Below are 18096 nucleotides of genomic sequence, written 5' to 3' on the forward strand. Positions count from 1 at the left end.
TTCATTTTATTGATTGTTTTGAAGATGATCTCTCTCTCTTTCTTTCTGTGGCTGTTGTGGAATAAAAAAAGCTTTACCGAGGCTGAGGAGTAATTCTGTGTCAGCAACACGAAGAAAGCCTTCATCCCAAAACAAAGTTTTGCTCGCTACTGTAGTGAGAAACCTTAGGGACTGACTTGAAAGGCAAAAGCTCCATAGACATTTTCCAACATCAAAGCCATTTTTTATTCCCACGCAGGCTGTAGATCTCATTCCTTTATACATTTTAGATAAGCAGAGATCCGTCTTCTTTCATGGCGAATCAGAAAGATAACCCCCTTATATTTGGTGGTAATTGTAAATGACTCATAAGTCACAGATGGCGTTGAGCTCAGGTTTGAGGTGGTGTCGGATTTTTCTAAATTGAAAACGTTGGGGTGCAAATCATAGTTTAGAATTAGATTTTAAATTATTCAAAAAATACTGATCTGTCACTTTCTAGCCAAAATTAACTCAAGCTTGTCATATGAATCTTAGGAGAGAGAGAGAGAGAGAGAGAGAGAGAGATGTGCAGACAGGATGGGTAACTGGATTTATTTCAGACCACATTATTACAGAATAACCTCAGGGTAAGAGTGACCCATGATGAAATAAATGCAATCCATATTGAAAGAAAGAACAAAAAAAAAAATAAGGTGACAGTTTGCCAAACATTGCAGCTCAACACCTCCACCTAGCTAGAAATAATTGATTAACTCTCTCCTCCTGCCTTCACCAGAGTGGCGCCCCGGCTCAACAGGGCAGATTTTGTCAGATCTGGACCTGACTTCCCAGAAAGAGGGCAGGTGGAAACGCATTAACACTCTGGCACACTACAACGTGAGTACTGACAAAATTTTTGTGTCCTCATGAAACATTAAAAAAGGGGAGGATTGAAAATAGCAAGGGATGTGAGGAGGCAGAGGGGAAGTAAATAGCTGTACGTGGGCGTGTGAATGGGGTTGCCTGTTTTCACGCCAATTCAGTCAGAGGCTGAGTTGTGCATCGTGTGTCACAGCGGTGTGTGAAAACTCTGTCTGCGGCACATTTACACATTAACTGACATGATATGATTCCTTAAATGTAACTTTTGTTGGGTAATTACCAGAAAACTGTTGTTTAGTGTCTATACTTTTTGCAACACTTTTTGACATGTATAAAGGTGTAAAAAACATGTTTTTTCTGAATTGCATGGTGATAACAACATGCCATCATTCATTAAAAGAATTTGGCTGTTTGCTGAGCATTTGCTTTTTGTCAAAAATAAATCCCCTGGGTGCCCTGGTGACATAAATGTTCAAGGTGCTGACTAAATAATCACAATGTCCCTGGCTCAAGTCTAGATGGGGACTTTTATGGCACGTCATCCTCCCTTCTCTCTAATTTCTTGTCAGCTGTTAAAGAAATAGCATAGTATTTTGGAATATATGTTTGTTCACTTTCTTGCTAAGAGTTAGATTTGAAAATTGACACCATTTCCATGTCCGTCAAATATATAAATATACCTAACTGTGTATATATATATATATATCCAGTTAGTTAGCTTAGCACAAAGACTTGAAACAAGGGGAAACTGCTATCATGGCTCTTAATTAGTTCTATTAAAGGAATACTTTGCCCCCTAAGTGATCATTGGTGTGCCGGTTACTCACCCTGTGTTACACCGAATTTGTGAAGAACTCTATTTTTTTTCACATGCCTCCACAGTGAATGAAGATTTCAGAAACTGAGAAAATTCTTAAGGAATTGAGGTTAATGGTGACTGCATTTAAAAATGACAAAACTATCTCAAAACATCTGTTTACAAACTCTTACACAGCTCCTGCAGTATAATTAAATTTTCATTTATCCAGTCGTATGCTCAGTACATCACAAACACATGCAAAACACAAACTAAAAAACATAATGTTTAAAACAGTGCAGGTAGAGTACTTGAATTCACCCACCACCCGAATGGACAAATTGTGCACCTGTGCTGTCCACGCATCATATTATGTTTTAGGTGAAAATGCACGTGTTTAGAAAGTACTGTGCATGTGACTGGATAATTGACACCTGGATTACACTGCAGGATCTGTGTGAGTATTTCAGAAGGGATGCGTTTATTCAGATTTGCTGTCGTTAAACATTGCCCCTATTCACTTAAGTCACAGTTTTATCAGTTTTTTGGTTCATGCATGCGGAAAAAAAACAAAAAAATCTTCCTGAATTCAATGTACCAAAGGGTAAGTAATCATTTTGGGGGAGAAGTATTCCTTTAAGAAGTGCTGACGGGCATATTTTGTTACTGCTGGAAAGAGCCAGACTACCTGTTAGTCTCCGGTCTCTGTGCCAAGCTAAGAGGTAAACCTGTTTGTGTCTATAAATCAAACATACAAGAAAACCCTTTATAGCTATTTTCCCTCACTGTTTTCTCTCATCACCTGCAATTTTTTAATTTCACACCACCAGCCAGTTGAAGGTGCCTGGACTTTTCTCAGCCCTCAGTAGGCCACAAATCTTCTTGGCACTGTATTGATCCTCGGAAAATAAAGGTCACCTGCAGATATCCCCTGCTTGCCCTGCTTTTCTGTTACTTAAATCCCCCTTTTTTAAAGGTGCTCCTCTTCCTTTTCATTCTACCTGCTGATGCCTCGCAGTTGTTCTTAGAGGACAGCCTAGCCACCATAGATTCATTGCTTGTGTGTCAGAGGAGTGCTAATCACAGTATTTGTGGGTTCAATAATGGGTTGACGCCAAAGAAAATGGCCTGTAAATACCCCAATAAAGACCCACTGTTGCTGTCCACTCAGTCGCATTGATTACGAATTAGTTCTGGGGCACTAAAAGAGACTGCTGACCTCAGTCACAGTAACTATTAAATTGAAGGTGTGTTAAGTGTGTGTTGCTGTGTGTGTGTGTTTTCTGTCTAACAAAAGACTGTTATGTGCATTCCAGGTACGAGATAATGCCACATTAGTCTTATCCAGGGTGCTTCACACTCAGCCCAACTACGACCAGAACCAGGAAAACCATGAAGAGCGTACGTGTCTCTAAATACACTCATACTGTACATGTAAACACACATGTGAAAACATAAGGTGTGAAGTGAAGAATACAATGCTTGGCTTTGTTTTTTTTTCCCCAAGGTTTTTGTCAACATCCCCACTCTCATTTAACATGCTAATACATGTTGTTTTATGTATAGCACACTTTGAGATTATGCTGAAATGATATGCACTTTTATCTCCTGCCTTTTTAATGTGCATTTCAGAATAGCTGATTGTTTAGCATTTCTCCTTGGATATTCTCTCTGCATCCGAATTTAGTTGGCAAACACCCTCCCTTTTTTCATCATCTGAATGTGCTGTGAGAGTGTGCATGAATAAATAAGGAGGAGAATTATTAGAAGTAAGTTTAAAGTGTTTTTCCTCATCTATAGGGAATGCTCTGTTGGAAGATGACAAGGTGTTTCACTTGGTGAGGCCGGCAGACGAACTGGATGAGATCAAATCTAAACGAGGAAGCATAAAGGACAAGTCGATGACCAAAGCCATTACAGAGATCTATTTAACACGACTCCTTTCTGTCAAGGTACAAAGACAGACTCATTTACTCAATCCGACATTTGTTAAGTAATTATCTAATGGTCTGACCGTGGCAAATGGCAATTTTTGCTTTTCCTGGCTTTTTCATTTGAAAAGCCAAGTTAAATTGATGACTTGTAGGTTTGGATGGAGCAGAAAATGCTCAAATACTCCCAGAAAAGCCAGAATATCTACTCTAACATTGCGTGCAAACAGCTATGTCTCAGGGCTATGATATTTTGTGGCTCTGCTCTCTGTCTCTGCCCTGTCTCACATTATTTGCTGCCCCATTCAGGGAACACTGCAGCAGTTTGTGGATGACTTCTTCCGCAGCGTGCTGTGCTCTGGGGCAGTGGTGCCACCGGCTGTCAAATATTTCTTTGACTTCCTGGATGAGCAGGCGCTGAAACACAACAATGTGGATGAGGAGACCATCCATATCTGGAAGACTAATAGGTGAGAGTACTGCAAGTCTGTATACGCATGATAGTCACCCTCAAAATGTCGTTTGTGTGTAATAGAATTTCTCGAGGAAGAATAATTCAGGTCCTTTGAAAAAAATGAAGGACTTAGAAGTTAAAAGAGGAAATCTTTCTTTGGTGGAACTTCTAACAACTCATAAACATCTGTTGGGGTGTTTTTTGGTAAGGGTTTCATGACAAAGGTTTGGAGCCACTTAAAAGGAGACCTATTATGCTCATTTCTACTTGTAATTTGGGTTTCTGTGAGCACATGTTTACATGCCTAAATGTTCAAAAACACTATTTTCATCATACTGTCTCATACTGCTGGAACATCTGTATTCACCCTCTATCAGAGAAGGCTCCTTTTAGTGCCTCTCTTTTTAAGCCCCCCCCATCCTAAAAAAGCCCAGTCAGCTCTGATTGGTCAGCGTTTCCGGTTCCTCTGTATTTTGCCATCTCTGCACTATCAGTTCAGCTGGGAATGACTATAATGAACTATGGCACTAGACTACTTTCCACTTTGAAAAATCAATTAAAACATTTTCACCAAAATCTTCACAACTTGACATGTTCCAGCAGAAATATGTTGTGAATAAGTAAGCTTGGTTGCCAGTGTTGTGAAATTTACAACACTGGCAACCAAGCTTACATGTTTCCTGGACATTAGTGTGCAGCCACATGTAGCAACGCATGCTACATAAGGTAATCTGATGCATTTAACATGCGAGCTGGAGATAGCCATACAAGAAAATCTTTCACAAGCTGGTCTCGAAGCAGAAAAACCACACTGGAAACATAGTATTCAGAACAGTCTGAAGCCTTAGGGTTTGCTCCTAGGGATTTCTTTTACATACACTGAACTTTTGGCCATGTTTGGTATAAGCTTATCAACCTTTTTTGAAAAACAATAACTTTCAAATGTATGTAGTGGAGTAAAATATACAATTTTTCCTCTGGATGGGAGTGGAGTAGAAGTTTAAAGTACCATAAAATGGGAATACTCAAGTACCTAAAATTTACTAAGTGCTAAACTAAAATCTCCACCAGGATACACACACAGAGACACACAGACAAGCACACACACCACAAATCCTGCCGTCTGAGATACAGTAACTCTCCAAGAAATAAAACTTACTTTTCCAAGAAAGAGCTGAATACAAATGCACAATTTCAGCTCACTTAGTTTGCATTTGCAATCCCCCTGCTCCCATGTGACATTTAAGTGCATAAATTAGTGTCACGTCGGCTAAGGCTCAAGCATACAAGACAACGTGTTGCATGTAGATGCCAGTGATTGACGTAAGGCTGGCAAGAGAGCACCCACACAAGGACAGGAGATGAGCGATTTAATTACTTACTACACTCCACACCACATTCTGCATCCACCCGTTCTGTTTATCAAATCAACTGAGGGCCATGTATTAAATATGAATGTGTGTATGAGGCACAACAACAAACAAACATGGTAATTATGTCCCAAGCTAATTTAATTCTGTGATTATAGCAACATTGCTATTTTTATGCTTCTATTGTGTTCTCAGTGCAGCTTTCCCCGGAGATATTACCAAACCAGTATGAATTTTACACGGTGTGCGCTTCATGTCTCAGATGGTGGGGCATTCACACTGATCATGTTTTTGGAAATGACTGTATTTTTGGTGTGCTTTGAATTCACTGACATGAGATTCGAAAGAAGTGTAAAGACCACGAGTTTTCCTGCTCAGAGGGGAAATTAGCAAGCGTACTAGAGTGTTACATTATGTAGTCACTGCTCGAGGTTGTTAGGTTGCACACAAACTTGAAAGGTCAAAGTTTTGGTGTTACTTTAGCGTTTCTAATCACTGTTTGTTAGAGAGGACAAGCATCATTGACTTTTGCTCGGCCTAGACCCCTTTTATTATTAATAAAAAAAGTCTTCTGAGGTTATATGTTTCTTTTCATTTCTTTTACACCTGATGACTCTCCGAGAGGTCAGTATCATATGAAATAGTAATGTGAACTGACAGTCCAGAGTATTGTTCTGAATAAACTGACATCTACAAAAAAGGCCTTTCTCCATCCCTGTTATTATCTCGTACTGCACGCGATTGCACCCCAGACAAGTGCTCTCACACATGGAATCCCTCCCTGACTCAAATGAATTCATAGTCGTGATTTAGATGATGAGATTTTCCCACAATTCTGGAGCAATAATAATGAAAACATCTGTGATGATGCCCTTTTCCCTTCCTGTGCAGCCTTCCTCTGCGGTTCTGGGTGAACATCCTCAAGAATCCCCACTTCACCTTCGACGTCCATGTGTCTGAAGTGGTGGACGCCTCACTCTCTGTCATCGCCCAGACTTTCATGGATGCCTGCACCAAGAGTGAGCACAAACTCAGCCGGGTGAGTGGGAACAGGAAGAAAAAGGGGGAGGGTGTGAGGTCAAAGAGTAAGAGGGAAGATGGGAGAACAGGCAAAGATGATGAGAACAAAGTGGGCTACATGAGAAGTAAAAGGGAGTGAGAAGAGGAATGTCATAGGTCAATCAGTCTAAAGTGCCAATGCTTTTTTTCTCTAGGACTCTCCAAGTAACAAACTACTCTATGCAAAGGAGATCTCCACCTACAAGAAGATGGTGGACGAGTAAGTCCCATCAGCACCTTACAATACTCTGTTGATCTGTTGTTTACATTTCAGTTTAAATGCTTCTTTTAAAAGATTTGTCAATAACAATTATATAATGTAGTCATTACCACCTATTGTCTCCTCTCTGTGTGTGTGTGTGTGTGTGTGTGTGTGTGTGTGTGTGTGTGTGTGTGTGTAGTTACTACAAGGGCATCAGGCAGATGGTCCCCGTCAGTGATCAGGACATGAACACTCATCTGGCAGAGGTGTCGCGGGTGAGAAACACAACTGTCATTTTCTGTGCCAAATTTCTCTGCTATAAAAGTTATAATCCTTAGAGATATCAATTCCGTGTTGATTAGGCAACAGCCATGGTTACCGTGGTAACAGCAAATGAGTTTCAAAAACCTCTATCAGCAGCTACTTCACCGGAAATACAGAAGGAAAGAAACTAGTGTATTGTTTACAGTTCAGCTATTCAAAGTAGTGTTTTTATCAAAAAGTCCATCAATAATTTTCCATAATGCCACAAGTTACTGTTGATCTGTTTTCATGCTGCATTCAACAACAGGGAACAGTAACAGGAGTTGGTTACACTGCTGAGGAGGTGGAGGTGTGCAGCTCAGTGTCTGCAGCTCTTCATCTAACAGCTAATTAAGTATTCTCAAGTTCGGTGTGCATGAGCAGTAGATTAATACAGTTGTTATAGGGATGTAGGAGAGTGAACAGTAAACAGTGAGACAGATATCAATTAGATAAAATTAGTTTCCTTTTAATCCCTTGCAAAGGTAGGCAATTTACATTCATCACGGTGATGGTGGATGCCGCCACCAACGCTGCCAGAATACTTGAATTTTTAACTTTGATTCAGTACCTTAAAATATTTGACAATAAGTAATATTTTCAAAAGCTAAACATAACAAGGCCATAACATGACAATGAAGAATTTTCTTGTTTAGTGGCAGTGAACAGCAGAATGAATGTAGCAAACATTAACATAAAGAGAGAGCAAGAAAGCGCAGCTGGTACCGGTGTGTCGATTACTACAGAAAATTGGTATTATATTATACTAGTAACTGTTTGTAATATATTCAGAATTCAGAATTGTCAATAAATCAATATTTTTCAAAACACTAGAATATAGAGAACAGATTATAATCCAATGTCTTTAATAACAAGAAACCATAGTATTTTATTGATCAAGTAGGCTAGTGTGGTGATCATATTTATCTGGCAAGACAGACCAGTTTAGGATATTTCTTACTCCTGAGGCCGAGGAAAAATTTCCTAAAATCTAAATAGTAATTTACAGAAGAGCTACAGGAACTCCTAACCAAATCATATTAATAAAATAAATACCAGAGCTGCCTTTAAGAAAACTTTAAAGGTCTAGTGTTGAGGATTTAAGAGAAAATAGTTTATTATTGCCAGAAATGAGGGATCATGTTTTCGTACCTTTTTGTTAACTTAGAATTAGCAGTTTATATCCTCCACGGAGTCTGCTGTGTCGTTTCTGCAGTAGCCCAGAAAAGCCAACTTCCAACTTAAAACTCTCACTCTAGATAGGGTCTGTTCGTGTTTTGTGCATCGGCCTCCGTAGTTCTCCTACATGCTTGACATACTAACGACTTTTCAGTTCTGTGACCTCACTGCTAAATACCACTAAATCCTACACAAAAGACCTTTAAAAGACTATTTAATCCAATGAACTGTATAAAGGAACAATAAATGATTAATCTTGTTGCTGATTCTTTTGTTAGTGGTATCTAATATTCGATGGATTTTTGTGTGTGCAGTGTGATTTAAATGTGTATTATATACGTAATTGTTTGCTAAATTTTATGATTTATAATTTATGTGTCTGAACCCAGAAAGACTAACTGACTTAAGGGTGTTGCCTAATAGTGATCCTGCAGAAAAAATGTAGACCATAAACAGTACTAAAAACTGTGTTTTATTAAATAAAAATCTCATAGATTATAACTTTGATGTCTGAGTGTAAACAAAAGATAATAATAGCAGTCTTCTTTGCAAAGATTTGTGTTTGTGTGTGTGTATTGCCTCTATGAGAAGCTTTTTTTTATAAAGAAGGACTGTGCATTACTCATTCACCTCTCTGCAGTTTTATGGTTTAGTTACATTCTCTCTTTAACCTTAAATTGTCATTTATGTTCTCTAGTCTCACACAGACAAACTGAACACACAAGTGGCTCTCCATCAGCTTTACCAGTACGCCAGCAAATACTATGACGGGGTAAGAGGCCCTTCTCTTTCCTATCACACCCAAAGGAGGCTATTCCGCTGAATGCACTACTGCCCACTATATTATTGCTTTTCCTTTTTTTCTCTCTTCACTCTTGATATGCCAGAAGAGTGATTGTATGAAATTTTAATTGAAAGCATTTCGGTGGGATGTGAATTGGAAAATTGCTCTGGGAATTGATTTTTAAGCGTCCATTGTGCATTGCCACTTGAGGTCACGAAAAGGGGATAAACAAAACCTAATGAACAAGTTGGATAAACAAATGGGGCTGTCAGTCTCCCCTAAGTGTGGCTCGCAAACAATAACAGCTTATATGACGTGACTGTTGATGTCAAATAACACCATCCTCTCCTCCCACTCTCCGCCCTTTTTCTTTCTCTTTGTCCTGTGCGCATTCTCTCACCATCTCCCCCGTCCTTGTTTCTCCGCTTCCCCAACATTGCTCTTTTGCCCCTCTCTGCCCAATTCTTTCTCCTCTTTCTCTTTGCTTATCATTTCCCGACTTCTTCCTCATTCTCCTCCATTGCTGTCCTTCCATCTTCCATCCCACTTTCAGATCATCTCATCCCTAGACGAGGACCCAGCTGCCCAGAGTAAACAACTGACCCTGCGGCTCCAGCAGATAGCAGCCGCCCTGGAAAACAAAGTGACTGATCTCTAACCCACCGAGCAGAGGGACGGACGGAGGGAGGGAGGGGAATGTAGGATAGCGCCAGTGACTACAGGGGCTTTTTCTTTCTTTAGAGAATAAAACATGGAAATAAGGAAAGGTGAGAAGGGACCCATGTGGGCGTATATATTGTACAGCTCTGGCCTTGGAACAATTTTCTGTACTGTGGAGTAACAGGGACTAATGAAATGCAGATAGAGAGCAAAAAGGGGAAGAAAGTGATGGGTTACACTGTCATAGGTACGCCTTAAAGCTCACTTGCCAAACCTTAAAGGTCTGCGCGCTCACTCATGCTTCACTGAATATTGCTCCCACAATGCAGCGCGGTGGACCTCGCTCTGAGAATTAAGCCCCTCGGTGGAGCACTGGCACAGGCGATAATCAGATGTTCAATTTCTTTGTGTCTAGAAAAGGTTTTAAGAATTGTATTATATATTTTTTTTATTGTGCAGTCTTTATGCGGAAAGCTTTATAAGGAAAAAATATCTTTTTAAATGGATCACCTTGTGGTGCGGATAGTGTTTTTATTAGCCTGTGTGTGCGTAGATGTCAGTGTGAAGTCCAACATGTGAACAAGAGCGTGCGTTTGTGTGTGAATGTGTGGGAATGTGTGTGCACACACAGGATGCCTACTGTCAGGCGTGAGGGTGAAGGGACGCCTGCTTTCTGTCATTTGAACCCCCCCTATACCCAGTGACACACTGGAGCCTGTGCTCTCACCGAGCTTTTTGACAGAGACCAAAGGGTCCTCACAAGGACACCGGTTAATCTAGCAATGTACAGGCTCATATGACTGACAGGTCACCAGTAGTTTGAGTTAAATAATTTGCTTTTGACTCAGATTTGCTTGAAGTTGGATTGCCATTTGTGCTGGTGGAAATCGATAATAGCACAGTCTGTCTCCCTTTATTGTACAGTGCCATGATACATTCCACTTCAACTAAAGCACAGAAGGACATTTCAAAGTTATGTAAAGACATTTCAGTTAACTACTGTTTGTGGGTAATTTTCTTTGCTATAAAATTTTCTTTTTGCGCAACAAGCAACTTTTATTCTGCCATGGAGCCATGTCACTCATATTAGCCCTGCAATAATGTCAGAACACCACAAGCCACAGCAGACAGTCACATTAGCGTACTAAATGTATTCACATACAGTAGCAATTCAGCAATATGTTTGAGAGATTTTCCAAATGGACTCATGCATTGTTAGTGTTCATGATTTTTAGTGCCATTTCTTTTAGTATTACTCTTTTAATGTTCCAAATAGTTATCAAGCATTCTGCCTCTAAAGCTATGAAATAGCGCATTGCTGATGTTAATTACCTGCTACACACACAGTTGGTACTTAAATGGTATGTTTTCAACAAATTGCAGTGGTTTTAGCCTTTTGTGTGATGTTGGGCAGGTCAGATTCAATCATGTACATAACTGTAATTGAAATGTTGATTTGCTGCAGTGTCAGAGCCGAGGTGTCGACAGGGTAGGAATGAGGGTTTGATGTTTCTCGGGCCATTAAACGCCACCACGCTTCATCCCTAAATTGTAGGTTTTTGCCGTTGACAGATGATTTAATTGTACTCCCTGTATCTGATCATGGATGTGTGTAGTTGACAGAGCATAACGAGCTCCAGAGACCCCAGAATGTTAACGATTCCTGCCTTGGCTAAGAGAGAGGTTTGCACAGACCTCGAGCCTGCCTGCCTGCCTGCTGTCTCAGCATGGCACCCTGGCATCCCGACCAACAGCACTTGGCACTGCCCACTCGGCGCAGTGCAGAGTGGCACTCTGTATAATGGAATCAGCAGGGGAGGCTTTTGATCTTAATTGCATGCCGACTGCAGACTCCATCCTTGTCTCCGCTGTTGTTTACTGCTGACTCCTCTCTCACTGACAGAGTTGATGCAAGAAGCTTCTTTCAGAGCCTTTCTTTAACCAAACATGTGCCTTATTGAATAGGATGATACATATATATTGTTTCTAAATTATTCTATTGGTAGGTGATTATGATGACGATAGTGCTATAGACACAGCAATGTATTTGGACTTGTGATATTATGTGTGCTGTCTAAAATGCTAGATGCCCTGCTGCAGCCATCTGCGTGCCAATAGGCTGAAGACATTTCAGTATGATTTCTTTTCTGGTTGCAGTTTCGATGTGTGCATTTTCTTTGGGTGTCTGTGGCGTGTGCTTAGTAGGACTTTGGTGGCTACGGCAAAAGGCCAAAATGAATAAATGTAAAACAATGTGGCCAATGTGATTTGGGTTTCCCTTGAAAATGTCTGGCATTCCTAAATTAGTCTGAAATCAAAAGGGTGTTCTTCTGTAGATTGAATATAGCGCAAAATTGTTCCTACGGTGTTGATTTTTTTTTTCGCCCTGTGTTTCTAAGCTATTCCACAGTGTGTACGATAAATGACTATCTATACTCGACAAATGACTTTTCTTACTGCTGTGCAGTTATTATTTTTATTTGTTTCCTATACCATATAAATCTTTGTAAAACATGTTGAAATACTGTATTCTAACTGTATAATCCTATGCATTGAGTCCTGGGACAAAAAACAAAAAATAAGAAAAAAAAAAAAGCTGTTTGTGCAGTTGTCGAGACTTTTTTCCATTTTCAAACTTGTGAATGTGCTGTAAAGATAAAAGAAACCGGGACACTCCATTTTAAGTGCAGGACCATTAATTAATGGAAGCCAACGTTTTTCCTCCCACATCCAAGGCAGCTCAGAAGATTCTCGATCTTATACCTGATCTGGTTGTACTGGATGAACTTAACTTTACAAAGGTTGTGTGTGGACGGAGCAGTTACCCACAGATTTCATCATACACTCCTCCGTGAATAAACTCAGAGACATATACGCCCTTCATATCTGCTTGTGTTTCTTTCACTTTTAGAATATTGATTTGCTTCAATTGAACACTCACCTCTCATGCATATTGCATGAGTCAAAATCACCTTGGGTGATAGAGTAACACTTGCCACAGGTAGCCAGTTTCTTGTTAAATTGAGCTGAATCCTTGCTGTAAGTCTGTGGTATTTATGCAGCTCATTACACTGCCCACAGAGTCACCAAAGAGCCTTCACATAGGCAGGAGTAATCGGTGGATTTACAAAAATGATCTCTTATTTGATCCAGCCAATCAAGAACGTGGTAGTTGGGGAAAAGTAGAATTGATTACCTAGGACCCCAATGGGGGGGGGGGGGTCAAAAAGCCTGAAATTAAAAATTTGGTTTTGTTTGCATTTTAAAAAAACCTTTAAGTAAGTAGTGCCATAACTGAACTAAAACTGTGTGAATACATCAGTTTAAAAAATAGTGGAAGCTCTCTGAGGCCCCTCTCACCCCTTAAAGGTGCAAAATGGTTTAGTCCATTAAACGTTACACCTCATTTGCCTCCGCTATGCCGGCATGCTGTCTAAAATCACACACTGGAGCGACATAATGACCCTTTTGTTCAGTTCTGTGTAAAACTGCAAAGGCGGTGGAAATAAAGGACTAGTGGCTGTTTAACACGATCTCAGTGTAAAAAGGGCTAGTGGCTGCTTTTGCTGCTGAAGCACAAATGAACACCGTTCATGCCTTTCCCCAAGAAAGGGAAATTGGGTTAAAAAAAAAAAGAAAAAAAAGAAGGGTAAAGAAGCAAACAGACTTAGTAAAAAAAAAAATCCAAAAGGTGCTTGAGAGACATGGATCAAGAGAAGAAGGGCAGGGGGCTCAGAGAGATCTTATGCATAGCCCAGAATTTGGTGCTATGTCCCCGCAGCCAATCACTTAACAGAGAGGGCCCTGTGCTTGAACATGACAGTTTTCTCCAGATATTTGTGCACATTATGACCCCAAACTACTTTCTTGATAGCATCATATGCAACACACTCCCATGATGATGATGGCTGATGCCTTTTCCCCCAAATGCCACATCAGGTTCCTGTCACACGCCTCAGCATACAGACGAGAAGCAAAGGTCTGACTTCATGAAACGAGTTGATAATGTAAATAGCCGCACAGCATCTCTGTCATCGGCAGTGAAGGTTGAAAAATTGCTGCGAAAACATTAATTAAGTACTGACAGCTAAAAATGAAATTGGAGAAAAGAAAGATGAAAGGCAAAATTGCCTCATCTGACTGCTTAACAAACCCCGACGCAGGGTGGGGATATCAAAGACAGACCAGAGGCCTGCGCAGGCTGTCCGCTAACTGAGCAGATCATTGATGCAGCAACAGATAGAACAACTTCAAGGGCTGCTGCCAAAGCAAGAGTGATTACACTTGATTATCGCAAGCATTGCATCTTGTACACTATCCTTGATCACTGGTGGAAAATCAAAGGAAATACTGTACTTTATATTTCTATTAAGACAAGCAGCTTACATCATTTTGTAAGTCATCATTACTTGCTGCACTTGTGATAAGATTTCTAAATATCTATGCCCTTGAATGTCTAGAAATCCATGACACTGCACACTAGAAATAATGATTTTAAGTCTTTGCAGGGTTTCCTACAAGAAATTGGGTTAAAATCTGCATGTTGCTGGCTTCTGTTCTCCTGCCTGTGATGCTTCACACACAGCAGCCAGCCTCTCCTTCAGCAGGAGATGGTTGTGTTTACCAGCAGGTTGCGTTTCACTTCCACATGTTTCAAACCTTCTAATGAGATTTGGCTTTGATTTCCTCCGCCTAAGGGAAAGAGGAGGAGGAAGACTTGGTGAAAATAAAAACAATGATGGTGTGGTGTCATTTTAAACAGTTGTTCTGATGAATAATTTAAAAGCTAAAAACAACTGATTCTCGGGCTCACTAAGCTCAGTAACAACCGTGGAGCAAATTAAAATATCCTGTTAGGCCGGCTTGCATTTTTTAACAGACTTGGAACTGCATGATTTGAGAGTGGTTTGAATTTAAAGTTCTTTACACTAGAGAGACCCAGGCCATATCAGCAGGCAGTTAAATCAGCTGTGGTCTCTCTTTCAACAGCTGAGTTTAATGGACCAGCAAGAGAGATCAGGCAGATTTATCTAAAGAAAATTGTTCTCTAGGAGCGGCAAAATTACAAGCAACAAATATTAAAATATTATAAAATCCTGTCAGTGGGTTGTGCATTGTTGTGCTTTGGAAGACAATATATCTGTGCACTTCGGCTACAGCTATATGAATTAACTTGAGGTACAATAAAAAATTGTCTCCACCATTAATCTGCTCTCATTTTCCTTTAGTTTACTCATTCATTGAATAGTCTATTTAAATAGTTTTTATTTTAACTAAAATCAAGCTCTTTTTTTTTTAGGACAACTGTGCACAGAAATAAGCAGTGCAATTTAAGCATACTTTCATATTAACATACACAATATACATATATATCCACATTAAAGAAAACAGTTGCTAGTTGTATTTAAAACACCTGAGTGCATGTACTGGTATGGGATATTCAAAATCAAATAAGTGGCATTGTAACTGTTACAATGAAATACAAAAAAAATAAAATAGTACTTAAACCTAGTTCCAAGCTCAATTAAAACATGCAATGCAGCTTAAAGTAAAATGTCCTATTTGTTGAACTCTTCATATATGGGTATTTACACACTTAGCCCACTTCAACTACTGACACCATACACCTCCTCTGCTAATAATCCTGTAAAAAAAAACCCAGAGAAAATCCTTTAAAGAATTTAAAGAAATTGGATCTGACAGCTAAGAACACCTGCAGCCCATTAAAAATCACCCGGCTGTGTACCTAGTTTGTCATACCATGGTGCTGTGGAAAGATAAAAGGATAGGTTCACTTTTTTTCCCAGAGTCTGTTTTACAACAATATTCTCATATCCAGGTACACAGAAGAGTATATTTGCTGTAATCATTTCTCCTGTTCATATTGGCAATGAAAAGATCCCATACCTGACGCAACTCCAGTGTAAGAGATGAGGGACAAAAATCCACTTTACTTTGAAACACTGATTCATTTTAACTTCACTTGTATAGGCTACATATTTGCATGATACAGCCTAAACTTTGGGTATCATGGCCAGTATAGGCACTGAATGTAGCTCCAACGACCACCTAAAACTCCTCCAATGTACATTTGCGGATACAATTAATGTGAACAAAGTTAGATTAGATTAGATTAGATTAGATTAGATTAGATTAGATTAGATTAGATTAGATTAGATTAGATTAGATTACGAAGTCTTTATTGTCTCCGAGGGGCAATTTGGTTTGCAACAGCAGTCAGCGCAACCTATTCACACCATAATAAATAAACAAAACAAATACAGTTGAACACATCCTGCAAATTACTGAGCTAAACCAGTGCGTAATTACGCATGGCGCTTCGCTGGAGACTTCATGGAGTGCTGCCTTACCTGCCTGCTGATGCCTGACGACTTACTACAGGTTGGCATATTCAATCAAAGGAAATGGAGAGAGCATATTCTGCGAGCGCGTGTGTTTATAAAGCCCCGCCTTACAGATGAAAACATGCTTATTATCAGTAAATTCTGTGTGGTGTCTTGTTGATAGTGTTTGTAAAAACTGGCACACACGGGAGGAAGCTGGTTTGTATTTTTCCCGTATCACCTGAATGCAACATAGCGTCCCGTGATCGACTTGCACGATTGCCCAATCAGCGTGGTCCTTTCCCAACCCTCTTTAGCCAATCACCGGAGTCTAAACTTTCTATTGACCAATCACATTCAAAGGGATGGACTCTGATTTAGTCGAAGGCCCGCGGTAGATGATGAAAGATGAATTAAGCGTCTCAAGCATCTAGCTAACATGTAGCCACAATAACAATAACTTCACAGCATATTTACTGGCATAAGTTTACTGGAATAAGAAACCGCCGAATAATAAACATATTTGGGAGCTGTGTAGCGGACCCAACGACTGGGTTCTGCCTGTTTAGCACACAAGTTCTGCAGGATAGCTAGTCGATCTGCGAGGCTTGCTAACAACAAACGTTAGCATGCACTGAGAGAAGTCACTTTGGGCTGGATGGGAAATTGTCTGAAACGACGGAAAACAAGCCGCCTCCAGAGGGTAAATAATCCGAATAAGCACTGTTTTGACTTGCAAAGGAACTGGAATGGCAGTTTCGATATTCAGTGTGATATACAGTAACTTAGTTAACGTTGGCTAACATGCTAATTCTTTAGCTAGTTACAGTTAGCTTGCTCTGATGCCATTCATTTGTTGGTCTAGTTTATTTTTCATTTAGTAAAACTAGTGATATAGACCTGTTGAGTGGACTGCGAGCATGTTTGGTTCCTAAAATCTTGCTTAACTTTTATTTTACAATTGCACTTTATAAGTGCAGTTATCTTCCTTGTGCAGTTAATGTAAATATTTTGTAAAAAAAAAAAACAGCTGAGTTTGCAACTTGTTTTTCACTATTTTGCCCGTTTGTTTTTTTGTTTTTAAACTATTATCTACTATCTTGTTCTTTTTACTTGCTTATTTTGTACACACCTTGTTGCTGTAAGAACGCTTATTTCCCCATTGAGGGACTAATAAAGGATTATATAAAAGTATTTTACCACATAAACTTATTCCTATTTATTATACTGACAGCCATGCAATGTTTCCTCGTTATGGTAATTCTAAATAAAACAGAGAAAATGTACAATGTTATCTCATTTTATTTCCTTGATACAGGCTGAGGTAACGGTGCCACCATGTACTCAAGCCCCAACAACTTCCTGAAGTCCAGCTGCAACAGCAGCAGCATCACTGAGCTGCTGGGTGCCCTGTGTGACTGCAGCCTGTCTGGGGTGTCATGGAAACGCCGTGCCCTGGGTGGAGTCTCAAGGGAAAGTTTCCGCAGAGCTCTCAAGAAATGTGCCTATGGCGCCCTGCTGTCTAAGCTATTTCAAGATGGCACCAAGGGGTCTGCCTCAGGACCGAGTGCCCCAGCTAATACACCGCCCAAAAACAAAGTCCTGATGATATGTTTTGACTTGCGGGTGGCAGGGTGCCGAGAGGAGGCAGAGAGGTTGGAGGAGCAGCTGGGGATGCTGCCGGAGGGAGCATCCTCCGGCCTGACAGAAGTAGACGCAGTCCTCGAGCTCTTGGTACATCTAGCTGGTTCAGCGCCTCCACCTGCTAAGTCTTTCAGCAGGGACTACATGAGACAAGAGAGGCCCGTGCTGCGAAGGCCTCGACCCTGGGGCTATCAGAGTGAGGAGCTGCAGAGACTAGAGGCCCGGGCATGGGGTCTGGTGTGTGGGGAGGAATGGGGAACTCTGGAGAGTTTGTGTGGGACTCAGAGGTTGATGGATGCCCCTCCGGGCACAGGGCTGCTGGCTCTGAGAACTAAATTAGATGTGGAAGAAAGATTTGAGAGGGAGACCAGGATGACGCTGTTTGGAGCACTGCAGCACACTCGCACTTCAGATATAGACATAAGACTGGACCTGCCTCCTGTTCCCAGTAATATTGATGTGACTGGGCTTCCTATCAGGGTATGACACTATATCTTACTCTATTATGTAAAAATATGTAATTTATT

The 18096-nt window shown here is 40.3% G+C and overlaps 2 protein-coding genes across 3 annotated transcripts in view; both read left to right on the top strand.

Annotated features, from left to right (window-relative positions):
• plxnb2b (plexin b2b) overlaps window positions 1–12464 on the top strand; it is a 153161-nt gene extending 140697 nt beyond the window's left edge. For both annotated transcript variants that reach the window (XM_042496046.2, XM_042496047.2), the window contains 9 exons: window positions 758–858; window positions 2956–3040; window positions 3440–3591; window positions 3880–4040; window positions 6286–6433; window positions 6609–6673; window positions 6855–6930; window positions 8835–8909; window positions 9475–12464. In XM_042496046.2, the coding sequence (XP_042351980.2) occupies window positions 758–858; window positions 2956–3040; window positions 3440–3591; window positions 3880–4040; window positions 6286–6433; window positions 6609–6673; window positions 6855–6930; window positions 8835–8909; window positions 9475–9579 (968 nt within the window). In that variant the 3' untranslated portion in view covers window positions 9580–12464. The remainder of the gene's footprint in view (window positions 1–757; window positions 859–2955; window positions 3041–3439; window positions 3592–3879; window positions 4041–6285; window positions 6434–6608; window positions 6674–6854; window positions 6931–8834; window positions 8910–9474) is intronic.
• Window positions 12465–16298: 3834 nt separating this feature from the next.
• The window catches only part of tubgcp6 (tubulin gamma complex component 6), a 35408-nt gene continuing 33610 nt past the window's right edge, over window positions 16299–18096 (top strand). Inside the window, exons 1-2 of the mRNA XM_042495406.2 lie at window positions 16299–16628; window positions 17244–18049. Of these exons, the coding sequence (XP_042351340.2) occupies window positions 17264–18049 (786 nt within the window). The 5' untranslated portion in view covers window positions 16299–16628; window positions 17244–17263. The remainder of the gene's footprint in view (window positions 16629–17243; window positions 18050–18096) is intronic.

This window comes from Plectropomus leopardus, chromosome 7 (genome assembly GCF_026936395.1).
Source record: "Plectropomus leopardus strain MGB_pleo_1.0 chromosome 7, ASM2693639v1, whole genome shotgun sequence".
In the NCBI taxonomy this organism is placed as follows: domain Eukaryota; kingdom Metazoa; phylum Chordata; class Actinopteri; order Perciformes; family Serranidae; genus Plectropomus; species Plectropomus leopardus.